The sequence below is a fragment of the Eptesicus fuscus genome, chromosome 6 (genome assembly GCF_027574615.1).
Source record: "Eptesicus fuscus isolate TK198812 chromosome 6, DD_ASM_mEF_20220401, whole genome shotgun sequence".
Taxonomy (NCBI): domain Eukaryota; kingdom Metazoa; phylum Chordata; class Mammalia; order Chiroptera; family Vespertilionidae; genus Eptesicus; species Eptesicus fuscus.
In genome coordinates, this window is record NC_072478.1 from 29,645,359 (window position 1) to 29,669,767 (window position 24,409).

General features: G+C 52.1%; 2 protein-coding genes across 2 annotated transcripts; both read right to left on the reverse strand.

The window, feature by feature from the left end:
- Positions 1 to 421: 421 nt before the first annotated feature.
- Positions 422 to 20,605, reverse strand: SCAMP4 (secretory carrier membrane protein 4). Its single transcript, XM_028159308.2, has 7 exons — positions 20,542 to 20,605; positions 14,003 to 14,050; positions 11,027 to 11,155; positions 10,555 to 10,711; positions 9,332 to 9,433; positions 3,341 to 3,458; positions 422 to 2,387 (listed from the first exon to the last, which is right to left on the reverse strand). Exons 2-7 carry the CDS (start codon positions 14,007 to 14,009, stop codon positions 2,208 to 2,210), a joined length of 693 nt encoding a protein of 230 aa, XP_028015109.1. The 5' UTR covers positions 14,010 to 14,050; positions 20,542 to 20,605; the 3' UTR covers positions 422 to 2,207.
- ADAT3 (adenosine deaminase tRNA specific 3) lies at positions 15,153 to 20,597 on the reverse strand. The gene is made up of 2 exons (XM_008150673.3): positions 20,542 to 20,597; positions 15,153 to 16,589 (listed from the first exon to the last, which is right to left on the reverse strand). Exon 2 carries the CDS (start codon positions 16,570 to 16,572, stop codon positions 15,508 to 15,510), a length of 1,065 nt encoding a protein of 354 aa, XP_008148895.2. The 5' UTR covers positions 16,573 to 16,589; positions 20,542 to 20,597; the 3' UTR covers positions 15,153 to 15,507.
- Positions 20,606 to 24,409: the final 3,804 nt, after the last annotated feature.

The window sequence follows — 24,409 nt, forward strand, 5'->3', positions numbered from 1 at the left end:
TTACCAGCAGGCCCTGAGGCTAGGCCTCTGTAAAACAAGAGTCACTTCTAGTCCAGCTACACCTACCATTATTTTTCCTTTATGGTAAGCAAACTTTTATTTTCTGTGAATTTCCTTTTTCAAATGAAAACTATTGAATGTGGAGAAAACAAGTTGACTTAAAAGGAAAACCTGAAGGAAGCCACACTGCAATGATGTGTGGACATCACGTGAGGGTAGATGCCTGGGTGCACAGTGCTGGGCTGAACGGGCTCCGTCCTCGGTGCACAGGGAGGTTCGGTGCTTATAGGGCAGGGTCTGCCTATCAATGGAAACTGGGTCCAGGTGCACAGGCCGTCCTGGTGGTATTCTGTCTGAGGCCGTACACACTGGGGTACTTGACACACATACACACACCACAAACAGCCCCTGGGAGGCTTGGTCTGCTGCAGAAAGGATGTATTTATTTCCAGAATATTTTCCAATAACAAAAACTACAAAATAAAGTAACATAATCAAAAAAACAAAAACACCTATTACAATGTAACCAAGGTGCCATGTACAGTGGGGTGGGGAGTGGGGTGCTCATGTGTGTTCATTCTGCACCTGGTTAACCGGCTCCATTACTAATGGCATCCCAGTCACAATGAGATTCGGTCCACAATTTGCCCAGTGTGAGCCATCGGTCGGTCATAGGAAGCTGGCTTGGTGATGTTACTGAGAACCCGGGAAACCTGAGGTTTTTGTTTTCCTCCCAGGAAGACTTGCCCTTCAGGGACCCAGGCCCAGGTGCTTCCTCAGGGACCTTGGCCACCTTTAGACACCATGTGGCATTCGGCACAAGAAAGCAAAGCAAGCAAACATGGACACATTCTGGCCATGCTGGAGCTTCAGGAGAGGATGGCATCCCAGCAGAGCGGGTGTGACAAGGGACAGGCAGTCAGGAGCCAAGGGGCAGCATTACTGGAAGCCTGGGTAACATGGGCTGAGAGGCCACCAGGACACCTCCCTCAGCCCGTCCATTCACAAAGGTGCTGTGGCAATACCCACACAACATCCAGTTCCTCCATCTCAGAAGGAACTAGAAGAATTGAGAAAAGAAGTGACGGTATTTAGATTCCTCAGTAAGGCACAGATTTGTCACATCTTGTTTCCTCCTAAAAGGCTGTTCTCCTGAGAAATGGGATCTGCTTCCACACATCCAGAAAAGGGCAGTGTGGATCACAGCCTGAGTGGCTGGCCCAGCACTCACACCTCTAGGCAATGGCAACCTCGGGGCCATAGACACTCTGATGAGATGCACCTGTTTTCCTGTTTGCACAGTGGGGAGAGAAGCCCATGTCCCCACCAATGGGTTTAGTCCCAGGTTTTGGATCTCGATGAACATCCTGCTGAGGTTCCCTGCATAGGTACAACCAGCCCAGGCGTGGGAGTTCTAACACCTGGGAGAAGAGAGCGTCTCTGGGGGAGAGCGACTGTGGATAGAAAGGCTGGAAGCAAGCTGGCCAATGGTCCTGAACAGTGGCTGAGGACCAGTGTAGAGGACCTGGGACAGATGGACAGGGAAAAGCTGAGATCATGGCACCGAGGCAGTGAACTAGCCTCTGGCCATCCCCGTGAGCCGCCAGCTGCAGATGGACAAACTCAGGACAAAACGTTGAGCACCCAGCTGTACATCAAGTGTCTACATCACCAGCAGGGAGGAACCTCCCTCTTCCTGAGCACTGGACGAGGGTGATGGCCCTGACAGGAGTGGGGTGAATTTGAGGAGCCCTTCTTAGCGTCCCCAGCACTGGCATGGAGAGGCAGCCAGCCTCCTTCTGACTTCCTAGGGAGGCCCAACATCAGTCCTCTGAGACCCCCAGGGGAGAGAGAGTGGCTGCTGCAGTGGACATTATGTGACCAAACGTTTTCAGGAGCGAGAGAGGCATCCTTCTGCTGGCTGGCAGGGCCAGCTGGCTTCTGGGCAGTGCTTGCAAGGACCTCTGCTCTTGGATGTGAGATGGGTTATGGGCATGGGTCCCTGAGAGCTGCTGGGGTCTGCCATCCCACCTGGAAAAGGTCCCGGTGGCCACCAACCTCTGCCCATCCTGGCTGGGGGAGGAGCCTACCTGCCACCTGGGGACAGATGCTTAGGGCTTCACCGGACCCAACGTGGCTACAGGCGTGGATAGGGAGGAGGAGGAGGGCTGTGGTGGCAGGCAAGCGACAAGACCAGTCAGCTCCCTCTAAGGCCACTGGCTACCACTGGCTGGATAGGTGGGTACAGTGGGGTATTCAGGCAGGCTATTCCCTGAGAAGTTGTTGAACTGGGCCTCCCGAGACAGTGGGTCCCGCCAAGTGCCATTGGTCCACTCTGTCTGTGCCTTCTGGAAGCTTCCACCGGTTCCCCGGTAGATCCTGTGTACCTGCAGGGCAGAAGGTGGGAGCAGAGGACAAAGATCAGTACTTCTGTGAATGATGTGGAGGCCGCTCACATTTAAGGTTGTGTTTTTCTTAAAGGAAGTACAAAAGCCACAGAAAGGTCTTTGTGGAAACCTTAGAAAACATGTAGAATCCAAGATTGTGAACTCAGGAGACCCAGCTGTGAGCCACAGCCCCTGGTGCCTCTTGGTGCTGACCTCTGTTGCCTCTGACCTCTGGTGCAGACCACAGCACGTCTGTCATGGAGAGAGGCTCATCCTGTCATGGATTTGGGGCTTATCTTTCCTGTGACTGCCCCTACACGACACCCAGTACCTGGAGGGCGGCTCTGGGTACTCTTGGGCAGTGCTTGGAATGGAGAAATCCACAAGAAACTTGTATGACAATCATTTGATGGCCTCCTGACATGGCAGTGTCAGGCCCTAGACAGTGCACATAGCCATCCCTGGGTGCTAGTAGTGATCTCCACAGCAGAGACCCCTTGGGACAGACCACTGACTCCCCACCATCCAGAAAAGCTGAGCTGACCTGCTCTGGCTGAGCACATGGGGTAAGCTGTTTTATTTCATTATACTTAATTTTAATTTAACTACAAGTGATAATACATAGCCAGTGTGGACAGATCGAGCAGTGTGGACCTGTGTGTGCTGGGGACACACCCAAAGGTAGGTGTAGTCAGTAGCAGCTGATACTGTGCTATTTCCCCAAGTCCTTTGTCCTTGGAAGGCCACTGGGGGCAGACAGGTGGGGTCTTGGCCTGAGCAGTTGAGGGTCCTGACTCAGAGAGACTTCCCTGCTAAAGGAAATCATGTCACTTCCCAGACACTGTACTGTCTCTTGCTCCTGAAACAGGGTAAGACGAGTCCCCAGGGCCAGGAAAGTCAGGTGACAGGATGCATGGGAAGAAGCTGAATGTCTTGGGACCCAGAGGACTTACCCTCATGATCACAAAGGCCATCATGGCGGCTGACATTGTGAACATGATGGCCGGAAACAGCATGACCACGGCAGCTCCAACGCTGGTCTGGAAGAACCCGATCGCTGCCAGCCAACCACTGCAAGGGGTAAGAGAGAGTGTGGGCGCCAGCATATCTGCCGGACAGGGACCACTACCCTTCCTATGTAAAGAGCTCTGAGAAAGGAAAAAGGAAACGACCGGCAGAGCAGTGGGAAATTCTCCCAAGGACTACCGAGGAGTCAATAAACTCACAAAATGATGCTCAAACCCACCAATAAAGACACACAAGTTAGAACAAGTATCATTCTCTACCATCGTATGGGCAAATGTCATGTGTACGAGGAAATGGAGACACGAATACCACTGTTAGTGGTAGTGTACACCCTTTCTGGAGGGCAATGGGGCATTATCTGTAAAAAGACTGTTACCCCAACAGTTTTAATTCTAAGAATTTACACTACAACAATTCTTTGAAATAATGAAAAACTGGGAGTACCCTACCTGTCCACTGGCTGGGAACAAGAATGTAAATTATGCTACAGCCACATGACAAATTACTAAGGAGATGGTAAAAAATAAGAGGGGAAAAAGGAAATTGAAGCTCAGTTGGCACAGCAAGGTCCTATGAAATAAGAACATCATTGGCCCACATGAAAAAGAATGTCCACCTGTTTATACATGCTCCCTCTGGGAAGGGAAGTCAAGAAACACAGTCTTTTTGAGAATATTTTTTCTTAACAAGTAGTAAAACCACAGAGTTCAAAGATTAGGAAATTTAAAAGAATATACAATAAACAGTCTCTCTCCTGCCAACCCCACCCCCCATCTCAGAGGGAACCAATGTGATCTATTTGCTACGTATCCTTCCACAGTCTTTATGAAAACATGCATGTGTCTACTACAGGCACATGTAAACAGTACCCGCTCCCGCTCTGTGAATGAAGGAGGAACATTCTACATACACTTAGAGGGGTGTGAGCAAAACTGGGCAATGGAGGGCTCCGGTGGGCACTGGAAGAAATGGAAAGGCAGCTAAGGTGGGGCAGCTGGACCCTATGCTATAGGGAGGGGGATCATCCCAGGCTCTTGGGAGGAGGCACTGCCTCTGATGGGGATCTCCCACTAGATCTGGAGCCCTAGAACAAGAGGCTGAGTAGGTGGGGGGGGGGGGGGGCCCAGTCTGAGGATCATGGTCTCTGAGGAGGGTGAACATACCTACAGTTGGCACTGTAGAACGGGGAGCCTGCTCCGAGGCACCGCCTTCCAGACTCACCAAGGAGTGAGCTGGCAACTGCCAGCTTCCCAAAGAACAAGCTCATCTATGACCCAGAATGACATCCCTTGCAACAGCGGGTGATAAACTGGCCTCAATCAGCTACAAACAGATGACAAAGTCTACTATACCCCAACCATATCCAGAGAGGCCAAGACATGCAGCACAGGGAACAGGAGGATAGAGAGAGGCCTGGGCACAGAGGGCAGGGACAGGGCGGAGAACAAGGGAGCCAGGGGGTGCCAGGTGCTCCCCCAGAGCCACTCAGCCAGGGGCACAAGGGGCCAGAACTAGGGAGAGAGGGACAGAACAGAGAAAAGACAGCAGGGGACACAGCCTGTAAAATCTGTGGAATAATCTGGCAGTTCCTCAGAAGGTTAAAATTAAAATAGTTACCTTGTCACCTAGCAATGCCATTCCTGGGTATACACTCAAAAGAAAAACACACGTCCACACAAAAACACATAGGAATTTCACGGCAGTGCTACTAACAATAGCAAAAAAAGTAAAAAACAACCCAAGTGTCCATCAGCTGATGAACGGATATACAAAGCGTGGTTCATCCACACAACAGAATAGCATTCTGCCATGAAAAGGAGTGAAGCTCTGACACTCACTACAATGTGGATGAACCGTGAACACACGCTCAGAGAGAGAAGCCAGACACAAAAGGCCACACAGTATGTGATTCCATTCATGTGACGTGTTCAGGACAGGCACATCCACAGGGACAAAAAATACATGAATAGTTGTTAGGGGCTTGGAGAGAAGAAGGTGGCGACTGTTGATGGGAACAGGGTTTCCTTTGAGGGGTGATAGAATGTTCTGGAATTAGATGATTGCATACAACCCTGTGAATGTATTAAAAACACTGATTTGTACACCTAAAGCAGGGTTGGGAAACCTTTTTTCTGCCAAGGGCCATTTGGATATTATAACATCACTCATAGGCCATACAAAATTATTAACTTAAAAATTAGCCTGCTATATTTGGTCAAACATTTAATTAATCACCCCTAACACCTTGGTAAGGCCAGACCAAATGATTTCACAGGCCTTATACAGCCTGTGGGCCAGACGGTCCCCATCCCTGACATAAAGGGTGAATCTTTGGTCTGTGTGTGTGGAATGTGTCTCAATAAAGCTGTTACTCTAAAAACCCCAAATGTGGGACATTGCACAGGACAGTCAAGCCCACAGATCAGGGAAAGGCAGAAAAAGACATCAACTCATAGAAGCAGGCACAGCTCACCTGGGTCTGATGTGAACACTGGGCTAAAGCAACAATTAAATAAACGCCACAAGAGCCCCGCTGGAGTGACTCAGCTGGTTGAGCGTCATCCCCGTGCACCGAAGGGTTCCTGGCTCGATTCCCAGTCAGGGCACGTACCTGGTTGCGAGTTTGATCCCCAGTCAGGGAGTATATCGAAGGCAAATGATAAATGTTTTTTTCTCACATTAATGTTTCTCTCTCCCTCTTTCTCTCTTTTCCTCTCAGGATGTCCTCAGGTGAGGATTTTTTTAAAAGGGCTTTCATGGATACTGCTGCAGAAATGCAAATGGAGCCTGCAGTCTGGGTGGGGGCAAAGGTGTCAGGAAGATGGGTGGATGGCAATGCTCTATCCTGTCTCTGCACCTTCTGTACACCTCAGGGTAGCCAAGGTTAAAAGGCTATTTAAAAAGGAACAGGATCCACTCAGCCGGCATGGCTCAGTGGTTGAACACTGACCTATGAACCAGGAGGTCAGGGTTCAATTCCCAGTCAGGGCACATGCCCGGGTTGCGGGCTCGATCCACAGTGTGGGGCATGCAGGAGGCAGCCCATCAATGATTCTCTCACATCGTTCATGTTTCTCTCTCTCTCCTCCTCTCCCTCCCATCATGGTCATATTTACCTATGATATGTTCATATATTCTAAGTGTCCTTCTCTTTTATAGATTCACAGGAATGTGCTTGCAGAGCAGACCACAGAGGTTGCAGGGAGTGACAGGTCCACATGACACAGGACTGGCTGGAGTGGGTGACGGTCACAGGGGCCCTAGTGAGAGCATCCCTTCTGCTTGGGGATGAGCTGCAAGTCTCCCCTGAAAACTGTCCCTTCTGGTTCTTGCTCTCACCCCACCAGGAAGTCCCTCTGCCCTGTTTAACCCTGAAGAAAAACGATGCCTGAGCCGTAGCTGGTTTGGCTCAGCAGATAGAGCATCGAACTACAGACTGAAGAGTCCCGGGTTCGATTCCAGTCAAGGGCACATGCCTGGGTTGTGGGCTCGATCCCCAGTGTGGAGCGTGCAGGAGGCAGGCGATCCACGATTCTCTCCCATCACTGATGATTCTCTCTCTCTCTCCCTCTCCCTTCCTCTCTGAAATCAGTAAAATATATTAAAAAAATAAATAAAGATGCCCAAGTGCCCTGGCTGGTGTGCTCAATGGTTAGAGCATTCGTCCATACATTGAAAGGTCAAGGGTTCATTTCCCAATCAAGAGCATGTACCTGTACCTGGGCTGCAGGTTAGATCCCTGCCCTGGGCAGGGTGCGTGCAGGAGGCAACCTACCGATGTTCCTCTCTCTCTCTCTCTCTCTCTCCCCCCCCCGCCCCATTTCTGTCTCTACCCCCCCTTCCACTCTCTCTAAAAATCAGTGGGAAAAAATGTCCTCAACTGAGGATTAACAAAACAACAACAAAAAGATGCCCGTGCATGCCTGTAGTACAAACCGGATGGTGGGGGGACATTTGGGAATTGAACTCTGGGGGCTCCTCTCCCCAACAGGGGAGCTCCCTGGCCCTAAAATACCTGTGCAAATACGTCATTCGCACTGAGCACCTGCTCTCCTCCTGGAGTCTGGGATCTTGTACCTGCCAGGCAGAGAGGGTCCACATGACCAACCCCAATGATAGCACCTTACCGGCCCGCCCAGATATGGGAGGGCCAAGAGGAAACCCAAGGTCCACACAAAGCGCATGTGGTCGCCAAGCAGGAAGAGCAACAACAGGAAGATGTAGGGACGTGCATTTTAGAAATGATCTCAGGAGAAAAGCAGATGCCTTTGAGACTCTACAGAGGAGGGCAGAAGACACAGCAGGAAATGGACAGTAAGGAAGGAGCTGAGAGGAGGGGGCTGATGAGGCCGTGAAAACTCTCATGAGCCTCAAGAAACAAACAAGACTATATGGCCCTAGCCGGCTTGGCTCAGTGGATAGAGCGTCAGCCTGCCGGACTGAAGGGTCCCAGGTTCGATTCTGGCCAGGGGCACATGCCTGGGTTGCGGGCTCGATCCCCAGTAGGGGGCATGCAAGAGGCAGTGGATCAATGATGCTCTCTCATCACTGATGTTTCTATCTCTCTCTTCCTCTCCCTTCCTCTCTGAAATCAATAAAAATATATTATATATATATTTTATAAACTTTTCTAACAGCATACATTTTTCTTTTAATATATTTTATTGATTTTTTACAGAGAGGAAGGGAGAGAGATAGAGAGTTAGAAACATCGATGAGAGAGAAACATCGACCAGCTGCCTCCTGCACGCCCCCCACTGGGGATGTGCCCACAACCAACGTACGTGCCCTTGACCGGGAATCGAACCTGGGACCCTTGAGTCCGCAGGCCAACGCTCTATCCACTGAGCCAAACCGGTTTTGGCGAAAAAATATATTATATTTTTTAAAAAAGACCCAGAAAAAGTGGAGCAAGAGGACTTGAGCATGTGACACAAGAAAATGTTTGGGAGCTGTAACTGCAGATAAAATGAGCTCCCGTTATTCGGAAAACAATCAACCAAAAGGCCAACCACTCCAGGGACTGGCAGGTAGTTCTCGTGTGAAGAGAGCCACCCCAAATGCCTCTTACCAACACTGGACACCACAGACACCACCTGTGGTTGGTAACAGCCCCGACGTCCTGGTCCCAGTAACTCTCGACACGTCTGTCTTCTCATGTGGTAAAGGGACTTTGCAGGTAGGATTAAGTTAAGGCCATGAACTGGGGATGACCCTGGATTACCCAGGGGGCTCAGTGTCCTCACAGGGTCCTCACAGGGTCCTCACAGGAGGGAGGCAGAAAGAACAGTCAGAAAGATGGGAGAGGTTGCGCTACTGGCTGTGAAGATGGAGGAAGGGCCATGAGCCAGAGATGTAGCACCCTAGAAGCTAGGAAAGGCAGGAAATGATTCTCCCCTGGAGCCTCCGAAAGGACCAGCCCCACCCACACCTGGGTTTAGCGCATGAGACCCACGTTGGATTCCCCCAAACTGGAAATGAGAAGTGTGTTTCATTTTAAGTCACTGAGTTGGAAGTAATTTGTTACAGGGGCCATGGAAATGTCATCCAATACCCTAAAATCAAGCAAACAGAAGACCAGATCTCTCTCTAGATGGTGGGATCACAGGTTGCTGTTCTCCAAACTTCCCTCCTAGGACACACTGCTGGCCCATGCCTACCGGTCTCTTCCTTGTGGCCAGCGTGGCTGGTAATCAAGCATTCACAGGCACTGGGTACCAATGTGGAGCAGACACCTGCCCCTCAACCTGGCACCTCCTTGGAGCATTTACAAAAGCAGGAAGTAAATGTCTGTTCTCCATCAGCCGTCAGAAGTTGGGGACTATGATACAGTCTCATGTATACATGAGTACTGTACATGTATTCACGCACATGTCTATAGTTAACACCCATCATAGAAGCCACGTTCACAGACTTACCAAGCACCCCATCCCGAGAAGCCGATAGCCTGGATGACGGTCAGGACAAACTGGGCTCCGAAGATAAAGAAAAATGCCATGAAATTGAAGGAACTGTCGGCCCTGGAGAGTGAGAGGAATGACCATTATGGCTGCCCCAGCCTTTTAGTGACAACCACCCAGAGGAGAATGTGAGGCAGAGAGAGCAACACAGAAATATTCTCCCTTCTTTTTTTTTTTTTTTTTTTTTTTTTTTTTAATATTTTTATTGAGGTATTATATGTGTACATATCTTACTATTACCCCCCACCCCACACCCACACATGCCCTCCCCCCCCAGAGTTTTGCGTCCATTGTTTATGCTTATATGTATGCATACAAGTCCTTCGTTTGATTTCATAACTCCCCCACCTTTCCCAAACTTTCCCCCTGTACTTTGAAAGTCTGTTTGATGCTTTACTGTCTCTGTATCTATCTTTTTGTTCACCACTTTATAATGTTCTTTACTATCCCTAAATGAGTGAGATCATGTGGTATTTTTCTTTCTATTCTCCCTTCTTCAGGTACGACACGCATGAATTACTGCACCCATTCTCACACAAGTCTCTGACCACAGGGGCCTAAACACCGCCCCTCTGAGAAGATGCTGCATGATGGGTTCCCTACTGGAAAGGAGTACAAGAACTCTTACCTCCTAAGGATGGGATTTAGGGACCATCTAGGAACAATACACCTGAGTAGCAGGGGACTGGCTGGGGGCCAATGTTCATAGAAGCAGGTTATGTCCAAAGGGGCTGGGGAGGGGATAGGGGTGACTGCTCAGGGGGATGGGGCTTCTTCTGAAGTAGTGAAAATGTTCTGGAATTGGATGTGATGAGCGTACAACCTTGTGAAGACTCTAGAGACACTCAAATGCTAGGTGAGTTGTATGGAATGTGAAGTATAACTCAATAGAGTTATTAAAAGACATGTTCGTGAATACATGTGTCAGTCAGTGCAGACATCTGTGGGTTGTAGTGCGCAGACCCCGATACAAGCTGTCATCCAAATTGGACAAGAGAAAGGGAGGGTTTCTAGCACCTGGGCTAGGGTGACAGGTGCAGAGCAGGCACAGGTTCCAAGTACAGGAATCAGCATGGAGATGTGCACACACAGTTGGGGGCATCCTGGCTACTCAGTTTTGAACCCACTGCCAGCACAGACACTCCAAGGCCCCATGAGGGCATGGCCAGGCCCCCACTTACCGGAAGGCCTTGTAAGCAGGCTGGAACCAGCACACATAGCTACAGGGGGAGAAGAGCAGCAGCCAGACCAGGGCCAGGCCGAAGTTGGCTCCTGAGCCGCCTCCGATCCACCAGGCCAGGCATGCGACGAGATTGACCGCCAGTGTGGCGCAGTAGACTGGATAGGGGAGGCAAAGAGGCTTCAGCCGGGGTCTGGGAGTTAGGGCACAAGCACCTCCACCCCCCTACACAGGGACCAAAGGCCAGAGAAGGCTCAGGGAGACAAAGGTTCCTGCCCAATGGCCCACCTGTCTCGTCCATCACACCATGCCGCCTCTGGGACAGAATTTTATCAGAAAGGAGAGTTACTACAAAAACCTCAAGTTCTCCCAGCCCAAGGATGGGGCAGCGTCCTGACCTGGGCCTGGCCTGGGTCTCTGCAGTGGTGTGGGGAGCCCCTCACCCCGAACCCCCAGCCAACACCACCGCTCACACAGCCACAGCCGGTAGATCCTCTTCACCAGGACCTGATGCTCAATGGGGATCTCGTCGGAGAAGTTCTGGTAGAAACAAGGCTTCAGAGGGATGAACTTGGGCAGCGGCGGGAAGTTGTTCTCCTTTTCTACGGGGACACAGAACACCGTGAGACTAAGCCATGCTGGGGCAGCACAGTAAAGGCCCCAAACATGTCCCTGTCCTGTTCTTGGCACCTGTAGACATGTTGTCTCACACGGCAGAGGGACTTTGCAGATGGATTAAATCAATGCCCCTAGGATGGGCATGACCCTGGATTCCTGGGGGGCCCAGTGTCCTTACAGGGCCCTCTTAAGAGGGAGGCAAGAGAGTCAGATCAGAGATGGAAGAGGCTGAGCTGCTGGCTGTGAAGATGGAGGAAGGGGCCGAAACCGGTTTGGCTCAGTGGATAGAGCGTCGGCCTGCGGACTCAAGGGTCCCAGGTTCGATTCCGGTCAAGGGCATGTACCTTGGTTGCGGGCATATCCCCAGTAGGGGGTGTGCAAGAGGCAGCTGATCGATGTTTCTCTCTCATCGATGTTTCTAACTCTCTATCCCTCTCTCTTCCTCTCTGTAAAAAATCAATAAAATATATTAAAAAAAAAAAAAAAAGATGGAGGAAGGGGCCACAAGCCAGGGATGTGGCGCCTGAGACACTGGAAAAGGCTGGAAACAGTTCTCCCTAAAGCCTTGGGAAGGACTAGCCCTGCCCGCACTTGGGTTTAGCCACCCGAGTTCGGTCTGTTAGACTCCCGATAAATCCTGTTTAAGTCACTACATTTGTGGTGACTTCTTAGAACCGTCACAGGACACACACAGACTCACAGGCAGAACCCAGGTACTGTTAACACCTGTTGCCAGGGAAGGGTCCTTCCAGCCTCTACCAGCTGCTGGGGGCTCTAGGCATCCTTGGATCGTGGCCACATCACCCCAGTGTCTGCCTCCATGGTCACATGGCCTCCTCCTGTGTTAGTGTTCAAATTTCCCTTTTCGTATAAGGACACCTGTCCTTGCATTAGGACCACCTTACTCCAGTGTGACCCACTTTAACTAATACACTTGCAAAGACCCTCTTTCCAAATGAGATAGGTTCCAATCCCAGGTACCAGGGGTCAGGACTTGAACATGTCCTTTTTGAGACATGATTTGACCAACAGCATGGTAAAGTCAGTGCTGCCTGTGGCCTCTCAGGGTCCTTCCACTTCATCCCCACTGCCACTGGGCGTGTTCCTGAGTACCTGCCTGCCAGGGTAACAAAAGACAACACACGGAGCCCTGTCCTCGGGCTCCATCCCAACAGGGGGACCAACCATCACTGTGACGGATGGGTATCAGTGTGGAGTGCTGAGACATGCTGAGTGCTGTAAAGAGGAACCACCAGAGCAGGTGGGGCCAGCAGGGACAGAGCTAGGGGTGTCAGCTTTGACGTAAAAGCAGGGTCAGGGTGGCTTTACTAAAGGGTGGCATTTGAACAAAGCCTCAAGAAAGTGAAGAAGGGAGGTCAGCGGATTCTGGGGGAGGATGCTGCCAGTGCAAAGGCCCTGAGGTGAGGTCCTACCTGTCTTGGAGCAGTAAGATCAGAGGCTGGAGGAAGGAGAAGGTTGGAGTAGCCACACCTTGTTGGCCACTGAAAAACTCAGGCATTTACCAAGTAACACAGAAGCCGGAGGTGTCCTGACCTTGCCTGACTCTCTAGGAGACCATGAGAGGCAGGGTTTCCAGCCTTCCGCCCTTCCAGTGAGACCACCCAGAGGGATCTCCCCAGCTCTGGTCACAAACCCCACTTATAGTGCCCGACCAAGCCCTATGGCCATGCACCCAAGGCCCCAACAACAGTCCCCACCCAGCTATCCATTCCCTAGTCCTGTTGCTCCCTTGGCTCCCAGGACAAGGCAGGGCACCCCTTTTCCTGCCTTACTTACACCCAACCCCCACAGCAAGAACAGGGTGTTTCCAACAGCCAGTCCCACCAGCACACACTGTGACAGGAAGGAGGCAGAAAACTGGCTGAATCTTGAGGCTCCTTGAAACCTTGTTTTCTTGGCAAAACATTTTGCGCTGGCCCTAACCAGTTTGGCTCAGTGGATAGAGCGTTGGCCTGCGGACTCAAGGGTCCCGGGTTCGATTCAGGTCAAGGGCATGTACCTTGGTTGCGGGCACATCCCCAGTAGGGGGTGTGCAGGAGGCAGCTCGTTGATGTTTCTCTCTCATTGATGTTTCTAACTCTCCCTCTCCCTTCCTCTCTATAAAAAAACAAAACAAAACAACAACAAAAAACATTTTGCGCTGACTTCAAATCCCAGTTCTGCCACCAGCAGGGTGACCATGGGTGACCATGGGCCACCAAACTTGGGTTGTACGCTCTGCCCCTGTTTTTAAGCAGGACGAGGCAGGCCACCCTGGGGGCTCACTGCAGACTTCCTGAGGAAATGAGGGCATCATCTTCTGTGTATAGGCATGAACCCAGGTGACAAATCTCAGTGCCCACCTGTGGTGTCAACATTAAAACGAGCCCCAGGCAGAAGGCCTGGCCGGGCTGAACACCAGCTGACAACTCATGTGGAAACTGAACGCCATAAAAATAAGGCTTTTAAAAAAGCAGCAGCAGCCCTGGCCGGATGGCTCACTTGGATGGAGCGTCATCGCATATACCAAAGGTTTCAGGTTCCATTCCGTCAGAGCACACACCTCAGTTGTGGATTCAATCCCCGGTTGGGGTATGTATGGGAGGCAATCAATCGATGTTTCTCTTCTCTCTCTCTCATCAATTTTTAAAAAGAAAGAAAAGAAACTGTGCCACCCTGTGATCCCCTCAGTGCCAGGATGCGACTCCAACAGCCATCATGGGAGGAGGAACGTGAGGTGTGCGCCTACAGTGGTCCTAAAGGGTCTGGCCACCGAGGGCACTTCCCCGAGGAACAGACACAAACCCCCAGGGCGCCCAGGAAAGACTCACCTGGCATTTCCAAAGTGACGACCTGATGAGGCTGAAGCCTACAGCCACCTGGAGGGGAAACAGCAACAATCACCTTGGCTGCCAGCTGACCCTGACACCAGCTGTAGGCCTGTGCAACTGCTGTGGCTAGAGTTCTAACCTCCAGGCTATCCACAGGGGTGTCTGGGCTCTTGCCTGGAAGGCCACCCCAAACGTGTGACCAAATGTGTCATTACTTCACCTCTGGGCAGCATCTGATGGTGGGAGGGGAAGAGTTAGCCTGCAGCCCCTGCCATCCACAGGCCAGCCTGGAGCCAGGACATTCCTGGGATCCCAGTGACCACCCCTCCTGCCCTCCTGCCATCTCATCCTCCTCACCTTTTATCCACAGATAGCCGAGTGCCTCGTTATGGCTGCAGTGCCCAACTTCCAAATCGCCAAGACTGGGTGCACACAATCTGGTCTGTAGTTTTTGCCCCATGAGCCTTGCAAAACTGAGGACCCCACTGCAACCCAAGTGAAGCTCCAGGGGACCCTTGGCACCAAAGGGGGCCAGGAGCCATGCTTGAGGCTAGGCACTAGGAATATTCCTCACCTACAGGCCAGGCAAGAAGGTTCCAGTGACACTGAGTTCCATGGGGCCCATCCCTCAGCTTAGCAATGTCCCCACTGAGACCCTCTGTCGTGCCCTGGCTGGCTCTCCCTGCAGGCAGGCAGGCTCATGCCCCACCCATGTCTGGCCACTGCACTGGCTCTCAGATGGAGCCCCCGCCTGCCCTGCCCCCACGAGATTGGAGCGTCCCCAGGAGCCTGAGCATCGCTTGGGACAGGAATGTCCTGGAACCCCTAAAGTGCCTTTGTGGTCAGACAGTGCACGGTTGCTGGATGGACAAACAGCCTGCTCCAAGTCCCAAACAAACAACTTGGTTCTAGTGCTGACTGCTCTGAGGACCCTCTGGCCACCTGAGGTGGAGCAGAAATGGCACAGCCCGAAGGAGCCTTTCGATCAGCTGAGTCCAGACACACCCTAGCCAGCAACACCCTTTCAGACCCACAACTCAACTTGGGCAGAGCTCTGGTCACATTTGATTCAGAAGCTCCCCTCCAGCTGTGTAAGCCCAGGTCCTCGATGGAGGCAGTCCCACAATTGTCAACAGACACCAACCTGGTTTAAGGGTTGAGTTTATTTTCATGGGTCAGACTTGAGATAAAGGGGATACAATCCCAGTAGACCTGTGGATTCAGGGTGAAGGCGGCACAAGGAGGGAAGCCTGAGTGCCCAGCGATGAGGCCCGGCTGGGCCCTCGTTATGCTCCAGCCCAGGGAAAAGCTTGGTCTAGCAGAAATGCAGCACCACACACCAACGGAAATAGTGTAGGCACAGGTTCCGGGGCTGGGAGGCACGTCCCTGAAATCCAGACAGGATCGCAGCCCTTAGACAATGAGGGAGCCAGGGCCCAAGTGGATCTGTGAGGAGGCTGAGGCTGAGAGAGCAAAGAACAGTCTGGAGCCAGCAAGCTTGGCACCTACGTGTCGGGGTCCAGCTGGCGGCACTGGGCCTCCAGCACACCCTGGAACACCTGGAAACGGTGATTGAGGTCAGGTCGCGCATGGATGCGGAAGCGGGTGCCCAGGGCACCATCAGGAGAGGGTGCCCCATAGAAGACACGCTGCACACGGGAGTGCACCAGGGCCATGGCGCACATGGCACAGGGCTCGCGGGTAATGTAGAGGTCGTAGCCGGTACACACATAGGGGAGGCCGTTATCATCCGTGTCCATATCCTTATCCAGTGTGTGCACAGAGATGGCCTGGACACCCTGGGAGGCTGAGGCTGGGGTGAAGGAACAGGCAGGGTGGGGCCTGAGGTCATAGGTGCCTTGACCCTGGCCCTGGGCCACCAAGTCAATGCACACCATGGTGGCATGCAGCAGGGGGCTGGCTGAGCTGCTACAGTCATGGCCCGTGGCCAGTACCCGGCCTGAGGCCGGGTCCACCACCACAGCCCCCACAGCCCTCAGGCCCCTGGAGGCCGCTTGTTGTGCCACCCGTACAGCCCGCTCCATGTGGCCCTGCATCTCAGCCTGCTCCTGTGCTGAGAAAAGTTGCCCAGCCAGGGCACGGGTCATGTGCTTGTCCTCATGGAAGGATGTGGGCCAATGGGCACGCGCCTCCTCAAACTGGCCCCTGGTCAGGGGTGGCCACGCAGGCACAGGCACCAGGAAGGGCTGTCCCAGGCCTCGGGGATCCACTGCTGGATGTGGGAGGAGCTCAGCCAGCGATCGAGTGCCTGCAACTGGCCCTGCCAGGCATAGGAGCATCTCCAGCATGTGTGGACGGCTAGCATCACGGCTTGGGCGAACCCTTTTCAGGTGAGGCTGTGCAGGCAGTGGGTGGACAGCCGACACCTCCTTGAGGAGACGTGAAGTCTGGCGCTTGTCGAGGATGGGTGCGGCGTAGGCCAGCACCAGCTCCATGTCCCTGGACTGCTGCTCGGACAGAACAGGAAGGGCTTGCCACAGCACAGGCTCTCGATTTGGGCTCTTGGCCTTCTTATCCTCACACTGCTCCATGCAGCCCAGGGGATCCATCCTTGGCAGGGCTCCGACTGTGGGAGACAGAGATTGGAGCAGAGCATCATCTGTCAGCCACAGGAGGCCTGGGTGAGCCGAGGAGTCCATCCTAGGAGTGTGCTGAATCTGAGGGCTCATCCAAGAGCCCCAGCCCAAGTAAAATACATCACTGGTCATGTTCTCACTCAGGTCTTACCAACTCTTGATTTGCAAAGTTTAAACCGCCATTGACTTTTTTTTTTTTTTTCCTTTTTCTTTGAGATGTGCTGTGAGCAAAAATGCACACTGGATCTTGGAAACTTAATACGAAGACAAGAACACAAACTACCTCATTAATTGTTTTTACATTGACTATGTGTTGAAGTGATGACACTACATGTTTTAGGTTAATTAAACATTATTAAAATTAACTGCACCCATTACTTTGTACTTTCTAAAAATGTGGTTTCTAAAAAACTTAACATTATGTATGTGCCTCTTATTCCTGTTGGTCAGGGCTGCCTTGGAGAATGTTAGAGATAAATCACAGGTAACCTCAACTGGATTCAGGAGGAGCTAAGATGCAGCCGCCTGGCCAGAACACACTGCCCAGCTGGAGTAGACCAGCCCCTCCTTCCTCTTCCCTGTGGACAAGAAAGTGTTGAAATCATTTTACAACAGTGGGCTTTTACTGCTCATGACATGCCCTGTGGCTTACTCCTAAGCTCCATGCGCCTTCATTTATTTATCAACCAGGCCCTTCAAAGGGCATGTAAGGTCCTGACCCACCACAATGTGTCCTAGGCTCACAATACCAGTTTGACAAACATACTGAACTAGGGGCCAGTGGCAGCCATGAAAAGTGGAACTCATGAAGGGTGCCCCTCATGTGCCCACAATGCCTGTGCTGGGCAGCGCCCACAGGAGAGTCCACAATGCCAACTCTGAAGTCTGCTCTGAGCACACACCATGCCCAGGATCCCACGCCACACACGGCCTTCCCTGGACCACAAAAGTTCTCTGTCTGTACGGCAAACACAGTCTGACTTGTCCTTCTAAAAGTGCAACCTCTGTCTAACTGAGTGATCGGCAAACCGCGCTTGCGAGCCACATGCGGCTCTTTGGCCCCTTGAGTGTGGCTCTTCCACAAAATACCACGTGCGGGCGTGCACGTACAGTGTGATTGAAACTTCGTGGCCCATGCGCAGAAGTCGGTTTTCAGCCCGGGCGAGTCTATTTTGAAGAAGTGGTTCTAACGCCGAGCCACACTCAAGAGGCCAAAGAGCCGCATGTGGCTCGCGAGCCGCAGTTTGCCAACCACTGATCTAACCAAAACAAAACAAACGACAAATAATGGAGGCTTCCTTTGGGACATATCTGGCTGGGCCCTAGAGAGGGCGGATAATATCACAGGATGATCACCATTTGACCCAGCAACTTCCCTCCACTCTTAGGCATGTGCCCAGGAAAACTGAAAACCCACATCCACACAGAAACCTGTACACACATGTTCACAGCACCAGGATTCACAACAGCCAAAAGTGGATGCAATGGGTGTTCACCAACAGATGATAAACACAGTGTGGTCCGTGAACACACTGGAATATTATGCAGCCATGAAAAGGAATGAGGCACTGACACTCATCACAGGGCAGAAGGACCTTGAATACATGATGCTCGTGAGAGAAGCCAGACACAAAAGGCCACACAGTGTGATTCCATTTATGTGAAATGTTCAGAGCAAACAAATCCACAGAGACAGAAAGTAGATTCCTGATTACCAGGAACCGGGGGAGGTAATTGCGGGTGACGGCTAATGCGGACAGGTTTCTTTTTGGGGTGATGGAATTGTCTGGAGTTAGATAGTGATGACATTTCCACAACCCTGTGATTATACTAAAAACCACTAAAATGTACGCTTTAAATGAATGAACTACGCGATATGTGAACTGTATCTCAATAAAACTGCTATGACAGAAAATGGGGAGAGGAAAGGATATCTGGCGAGTCACTAGGCCAGCAGACCCCAGACAAGGCCCAGCACGTCGGAAGACAGTAGCCTTTACGTAATACCATGTCCATGTCCTCACGCTTTCCCCAATGGGCTCCCCTACTCCTCCCCATGACCTGGTAGGGAGATGTGGGACTGTCCCCTTTCTACAGGACAAGGCCAGGCGCCCTGAGTGGAGGCTCTTGACCAGGGCACATAGCTGCTGCTCACCAGCTCACCGACTGCTTTCCGAGTCCCTCTGTAAGACAGAGGTCCTGAGCCCATTCTACAGGTGAGAAATAAACAGGTTCCACAGAGAGAACCGGAGCCCCATCCCAAAAGCCCCGCAGGGAATGCCAGTCCACCCACAAACAGAACCTGCACATTTTTACTTAAACACATCCAGGGATCTTAAGTACGGCACCCTGACTACCCCTACGACCCACCCCCACGAGGTCCTGCCCAGGTCAGTCCCTTCCCTGGGTGCGTCCGTTTCCTCTGCCTGCAGCTATAGCTGCCTCCTAATAACGTCTGTGCTCCGGTCTCCAGGGGGAGGCAGACAACCTGGTCACATTTATGGTAGTGGTGCCTCTGTCCTGGGTGCCAACTGTCCAGGGCCAGAAGCGCTCAACTGCACTGGCAGATCCTGGAGGGTCTGGTGGACCACGGAGATGGATCCCTAACTGCAAGGCCCCTCAGCGGCTTAAGACTACCTGCTGCCCCAAGGCACCAAACTGGAAAACAGGTGTGTGCTGGAATTCCTGAGAACACTGGGCAGGAGCCTGCTGCGGGGAGAGGAGGGCCATGGCCCTGGGGTCCCAGGATGAGTGGACTCTGGCTTTAGGGAGGGACTTGGTAAATGGTGCTTATTCAGTGAGCTGAGTCAGGCTCTGCAGGTGACAGTGTAAATCTCAAACAAGAGGCCTTCTTTTAGCCTCGGATTAGGAAGGCCAGAGCCGGCACCTGGCTGTGTCCTGACCAGATTGCCTGACTAACCCCCATTGCAGCTTTCCCCTCTGTGAAATGGGAATCCATCACCACCACGCAGGGGGTAGGGGCAGAAAGTGAGCTAGGCCAAGAGGACTGTTCTGGATTGATGAACAATCCCACAGCCCCTCTAGGGCCCTGGGCCCCGTCTGTGGCAGCAGGAGGGCTCTTCCACAGCAGGGCCTGGAAGCCAGGCAACGAGGGCAGGGAGACCTGAGCAGAAGGGACAGCCAGTGCTGGAGCCTCAGAGGCACCCACAGTTTCTAACGCAGTTTCGAGGTCCTGGCTCTACGAGGAGAGAGCTGAAATCTGCATTTCTAACTAACACCCCAATGGGGTGCAGTCGCCAAATAACGCATAGGATACCGTTACATTCGAATTCTAGATGAGCGGAGATTTTTTTAGTATGTGTCCCATGCAATCTTTGGGACATACTAAAAAAAGTTATTGTGAAATTAGAATTTAATGGGGCGTCCTGAGTGTTTGCTAGACCTGGCACCCTACAAGTGGGCCTTCTGTGCAATAGAAGTTGGAGAACCTTGGGCTTGTGGGGTTTGGGAGAGACCTCTTACCCCGCGGTCGGGGTAAGAAATGGCCTTGAAAAGTCACACTTCCTATAAGCAGCAGGAAGGACCATCAATGTTTAGGATGTATGTCAAGATTAGGGACCTTCGCCTAAAGCGCGCAAAAGGCTGGTCAACCCGCAGCCTGGTGGCAGGGGTAGGCCGTGAAGATCCGAGGGCAGGGCGCGCCGGAAACAGCTGGACACACGGGGTCTGATCATCACGCTTCAGGGGCGCACGCAAGCGCAGAAGGGAGATGGGCACAGGGAGCCGGGTTGTCCTGTGCGCACGCGCACACGCGACGCTCCCCGGTCCGCCTGAGACGGAGACGCGCGCGAGCCCTGCGCGGTTGCCCCCTCGCCCCAGCGCGGCCAGCGTCCCCCTAAGCCAAGTCCCCGCGGCCGCCCTCACCCCACCTCCGCGGGAGCCTGGGACACGACAGCCGAGACCCGGAGGCCGCGCGCTTACCTAAGGAGACAGACGCTAGCGCTGAGCTTCACCAAGCGTTAGCAACTGGCCCACCCGCTCCGCCTCCGCCAGGCGCCGCAGGGCACGACGGGAGCGTAGTTCCAGGGGAGGGGTTGGCGCCAGGGGGCGATGGGGCCGGGACTACAATCCCCACAGGGCCGACCGCGCCCGCCTCGCTCCGCCCCTATGTGGGGTTGCTGGTCTTGTGACCCGCAGGAGCGCCCAGCGTGCTTTCAGTTGTGGGTTCGAGACCCTATGGGGCGAGGGGCCGAGGGGTCGGCCTTTTGGAAAATCAGCAGAGTAAGGGAACTGAGTCAGAGGGGCACACGACACCCGCTGCAGTCACTCACAGAGCTCAATTTGCTGTTGTCACGTCGTTCCAGAGAGGCTGCCCCCCTGGATGGAATTGCCTTCTAATTCTGGGCTGAGGCCCTGGCCAACTCCTGGCCTCAGTTTTCCCATCTGCACAGTAGGCGAAGAGGACCTCTTGACTTTCCTGGACAAAACATGCTCATTTTATGAGCAAATCTAGTGATTCATTTTAGTTAAACAGGTTTAAACCAGTGATTTTTTCAACAAGGGGCAATGTCTGGGGACAATTGTGGCTGTCTTGACTGGGTGGTGCACCTGACATCAAATGACATCAAAACCTGGAAGCCAGGGATGCCATTCAGCACCCTCCAGTGCACAGGACGCTCCCTCTAAACAGAACCGGCCCAAATGTCCACACTGCAAAGGCTGGAAAACCCCAGTTTAACCCCATTTCTAAGTAAAGAAAAAAAAACCCAGGTCTAAAAAACCCGTTTGTTGATTAGTAAAGGAAACAATTGGATGATCTTTGATTACCAAGTCATTAAAAACTGCCTAAACTTTCTGCATATAATAAAGTGAATCCCTAACGGAAAAATAAAAGTCTCTTTAATGTAACTTTCTGCCCATTTTCATTTCTCAAAAATTAAAAAAGACATACAGGTAGGGATGTAAAATGGTGTGGCAGTCTATCAAAAACAGTTTGGTGTTTCTTCAAAAAGTTAAACATAATTACCCTGTGACCCAGCAGTTCTACTCTAAGCATATACCCAAGACAATTGAAAGCAGGCACTCAGAGATTTGTACACCCAATACCCATGTCCACAGCAGCATTCGCCACAATAGCCAACTTATATATTCATCAATAGGTGAGTTGATACATACAATTTGGTTCATCACACAGTGGAATATTATTCAGCATTGGTCCCTGATCAGGAAGCGTGAGGGAGCCCATCTGAGGTTATGTTTCCAGGACTCGAATTGGGGTGGGAATGGAAGTGGATTGACATCCCCTAAAGTGGAAGCCCCCCTACAGGTGGCATCTGCATCCTGCCCATTCAGCACCCAGCTCCCCTTCTGGACCTGGCACCCAGTTTTTTGTGGGAAATTGTCCCTCCCCCGCTCTCAGTTCATGTGCTAGGACCTCAGGGCCAACGAAGCCCTGTCAATCAGAGGCTTCCCCCTGGCCACGATGGGGGGTGGGGGGAAATAGACGTGTGACTCAAGTGAGACCAATGAGAGTCACCCCTGGGACTTTGACATAGAAGCAGAGTTGCTCTCAATGTACTATAGAGTGTAGCCTGGAGCTGCCAGGAATCATTTTTGCCACACAGTAGTGGAGCTTGTCTGTAAATGAAACCAAAACAGAAGAAAGGAGATCCCAGAAGGAGGGTCAATGCCTTGACAACGTTGTTTAAGCACCTGGATCTAGCCATGCCTGAAACAGGTGTCTTTGAGCTTTCCTGTGTTTTTGTTGTTGTTTTTGTTGTTGTTGTTGTTGTTGTTGTTTTACTTAAGCTAATTTGAGTCTTGATTTCAGTCCTTTATACACCAAGAGCTTCTACTGATAATCCCTTTAAAAAAAATGTATTGATTGCCCAAACTGGTTTGGCTCAGTGGATAGAGCTTTGGCCTGTGGACTGAAGGGTCCCAGGTTCGATTCCGGTCAGGGGCATGTACCTTGGTTGTGGGCACATCCCCAGTAGGGTGTGTGCAGGAGGCAACTGATCGATGTTTCTCTCTCATCGATGTTTCTAACTCTCTATCCCTCTCCCTTCCTCTCTGTAAAAAATCAATAAAATATATATTTTTAAAAATGTATTGATTGATTTTGAAGAGAGGAAAGGGAGGGAGGGAGGGAGAAAGGGAGAGAGAGAGAAACATTGATTTGTTCCACTTATTCATGCATTTATTGCTTCTTGTATGTGCCATGACCAGAGATCGAACCCAAAACCTTTGTGTATAGGGTAGACACTCTAACCAACCAAACTACCCAGCCAGGGCAGAGTCCCTTTTGTTTTGATGTTCATTGTCCACAAGTAACATGACCCTCAAAACTCATGGCAACAGGTTTGTGTCCAGCACCAAAAGGTTGGAGAAAACATGGAATCTGTTCCCCAACTGTAAGTTTAAAGGTAGCGAAAGTGCCCTGGAGTCCGCCAGAAGCTTGGGTTAGCTGCTAACTGCCTGGGTGGCCATAAGCTTGTCAATGTCTGTACGGCAGTTAAGAAACGAGTGCATGGGAGGAGAGGGGCGTGCCTATACGCCTCCACATTCGTCCCAGCAAGTTGTGTGGCCCGTATTTACCCAGCTTATCATCGCTGACTTTCTGAGGTTACAAGGGGCAGTCACGTGGGCTCCAGGTGTTTCCCACTGCTGTGGTGATCCTCAGGCCAGACTCTTTCCGGAAAGGGAGTGGAGGTGGGGCGGGGGGTGGGGTGGGGGGACTTCCTTTAACTGCCCAGCAAGGCCAATCAAAGCCTGCTGGACCCTGACAAGGAGGGAAAAGTGCCATCGTGGCCTGTTTGTTTCCTGATTATAGGGCTCTTTGCTGCCCCCAACAGGTCTCTTGATAAATGAATTCCTGCCTTCCTGCCCAGATTCTAGAGGGCTCCACAACCCCATCACACACACACACACACACACACACACACACACGCACACGCACACGCACACGCCACCAACTGTCACTTCCTCTTCCCTGAAAACATGTTTCCAAAAAGCAAACTCAAGTATCACCAAATTCTAAAACCCAACCTCTTTGCTCATAACCCTTTAACCTTTAGTTTGCACACAATAATAACCAAGCTGGGTTTTCTGCTTTCCCAGGTCCCAGAGGCTGACACTAATCCTATATAATAAAAAGCTAATATGCAAATTGACCGAACAGCGGAACAACCGGTTGCTATGATGTGCACTGACCACCAGGGGGGCAGACGCTCAATGCAGGAGCTGCCCCCTGGTGGTCAGTGAGCTCCCACAGGCGGAGCGCCACTCAGCTAGAAGCCCTGAGTCCGGTCACTGCTGGCTAGTGCAGCAGCAGTGGCAGGAGCCTCTCCCACCTCTGTGGCAGCACTAAGGATGGCTGACTGCTGGCTTAGGCCCGCTCCCCATTGGGAGCGGGCCTAAGCCGGCAGTCAGACACCCTCCAAAGGCTCCCAGACTGCAAGAGGGTGCAGGCCAGGCTGAGGGACCTATAATAATAATATAATAATACTAGAGGCCCAGTGCACGAAATTTGTGCACAGGTGTGGGGCAGGCTCACCTGAGCATAAAGGGCATGGGGGAGCGCTTCCTCGGTGCACAAGCCCTGGCGTCCTGGGGGAGGGTAGCAGGCGGAGTGAGAGCGAGCTTGGTGGACACCCTGCATTCTCATCGCACCTCTGTCCCTGTCACCCCTGCCTCCAGGTAGCCAGTGAGAGGTCGCAGCACCCCGCCCAGGCACCGTGGGAGGTTGGTTGCTTCCCACCTGCTGGTCAGCGCACGTCATAGCAAGTGGTTGAACTCCCGGTCTCCTGGTTGAACTACCATCCAAGGGGACAATTTGCATATTAAGCTT

Bases quoted from the DNA above. Each gene is read 5' to 3' on its own strand.
- ADAT3 (XM_008150673.3), bottom strand. From the start codon at position 16,572: ATGGATCCCCTGGGCTGCATGGAGCAGTGTGAGGATAAGAAGGCCAAG.
- SCAMP4 (XM_028159308.2), bottom strand. The intron at 10,712-11,026 runs GTGAGCGGTGGT...TCCCCTATCCAG, and splicing joins GATCTACCGGCTGTGGCTGT to TCTACTGCGCCACACTGGCG. The intron at 3,459-9,331 runs GTAAGTCTGTGA...TACCCCTTGCAG, and splicing joins TTCTCGGGATGGGGTGCTTG to TGGTTGGCTGGCAGCGATCG.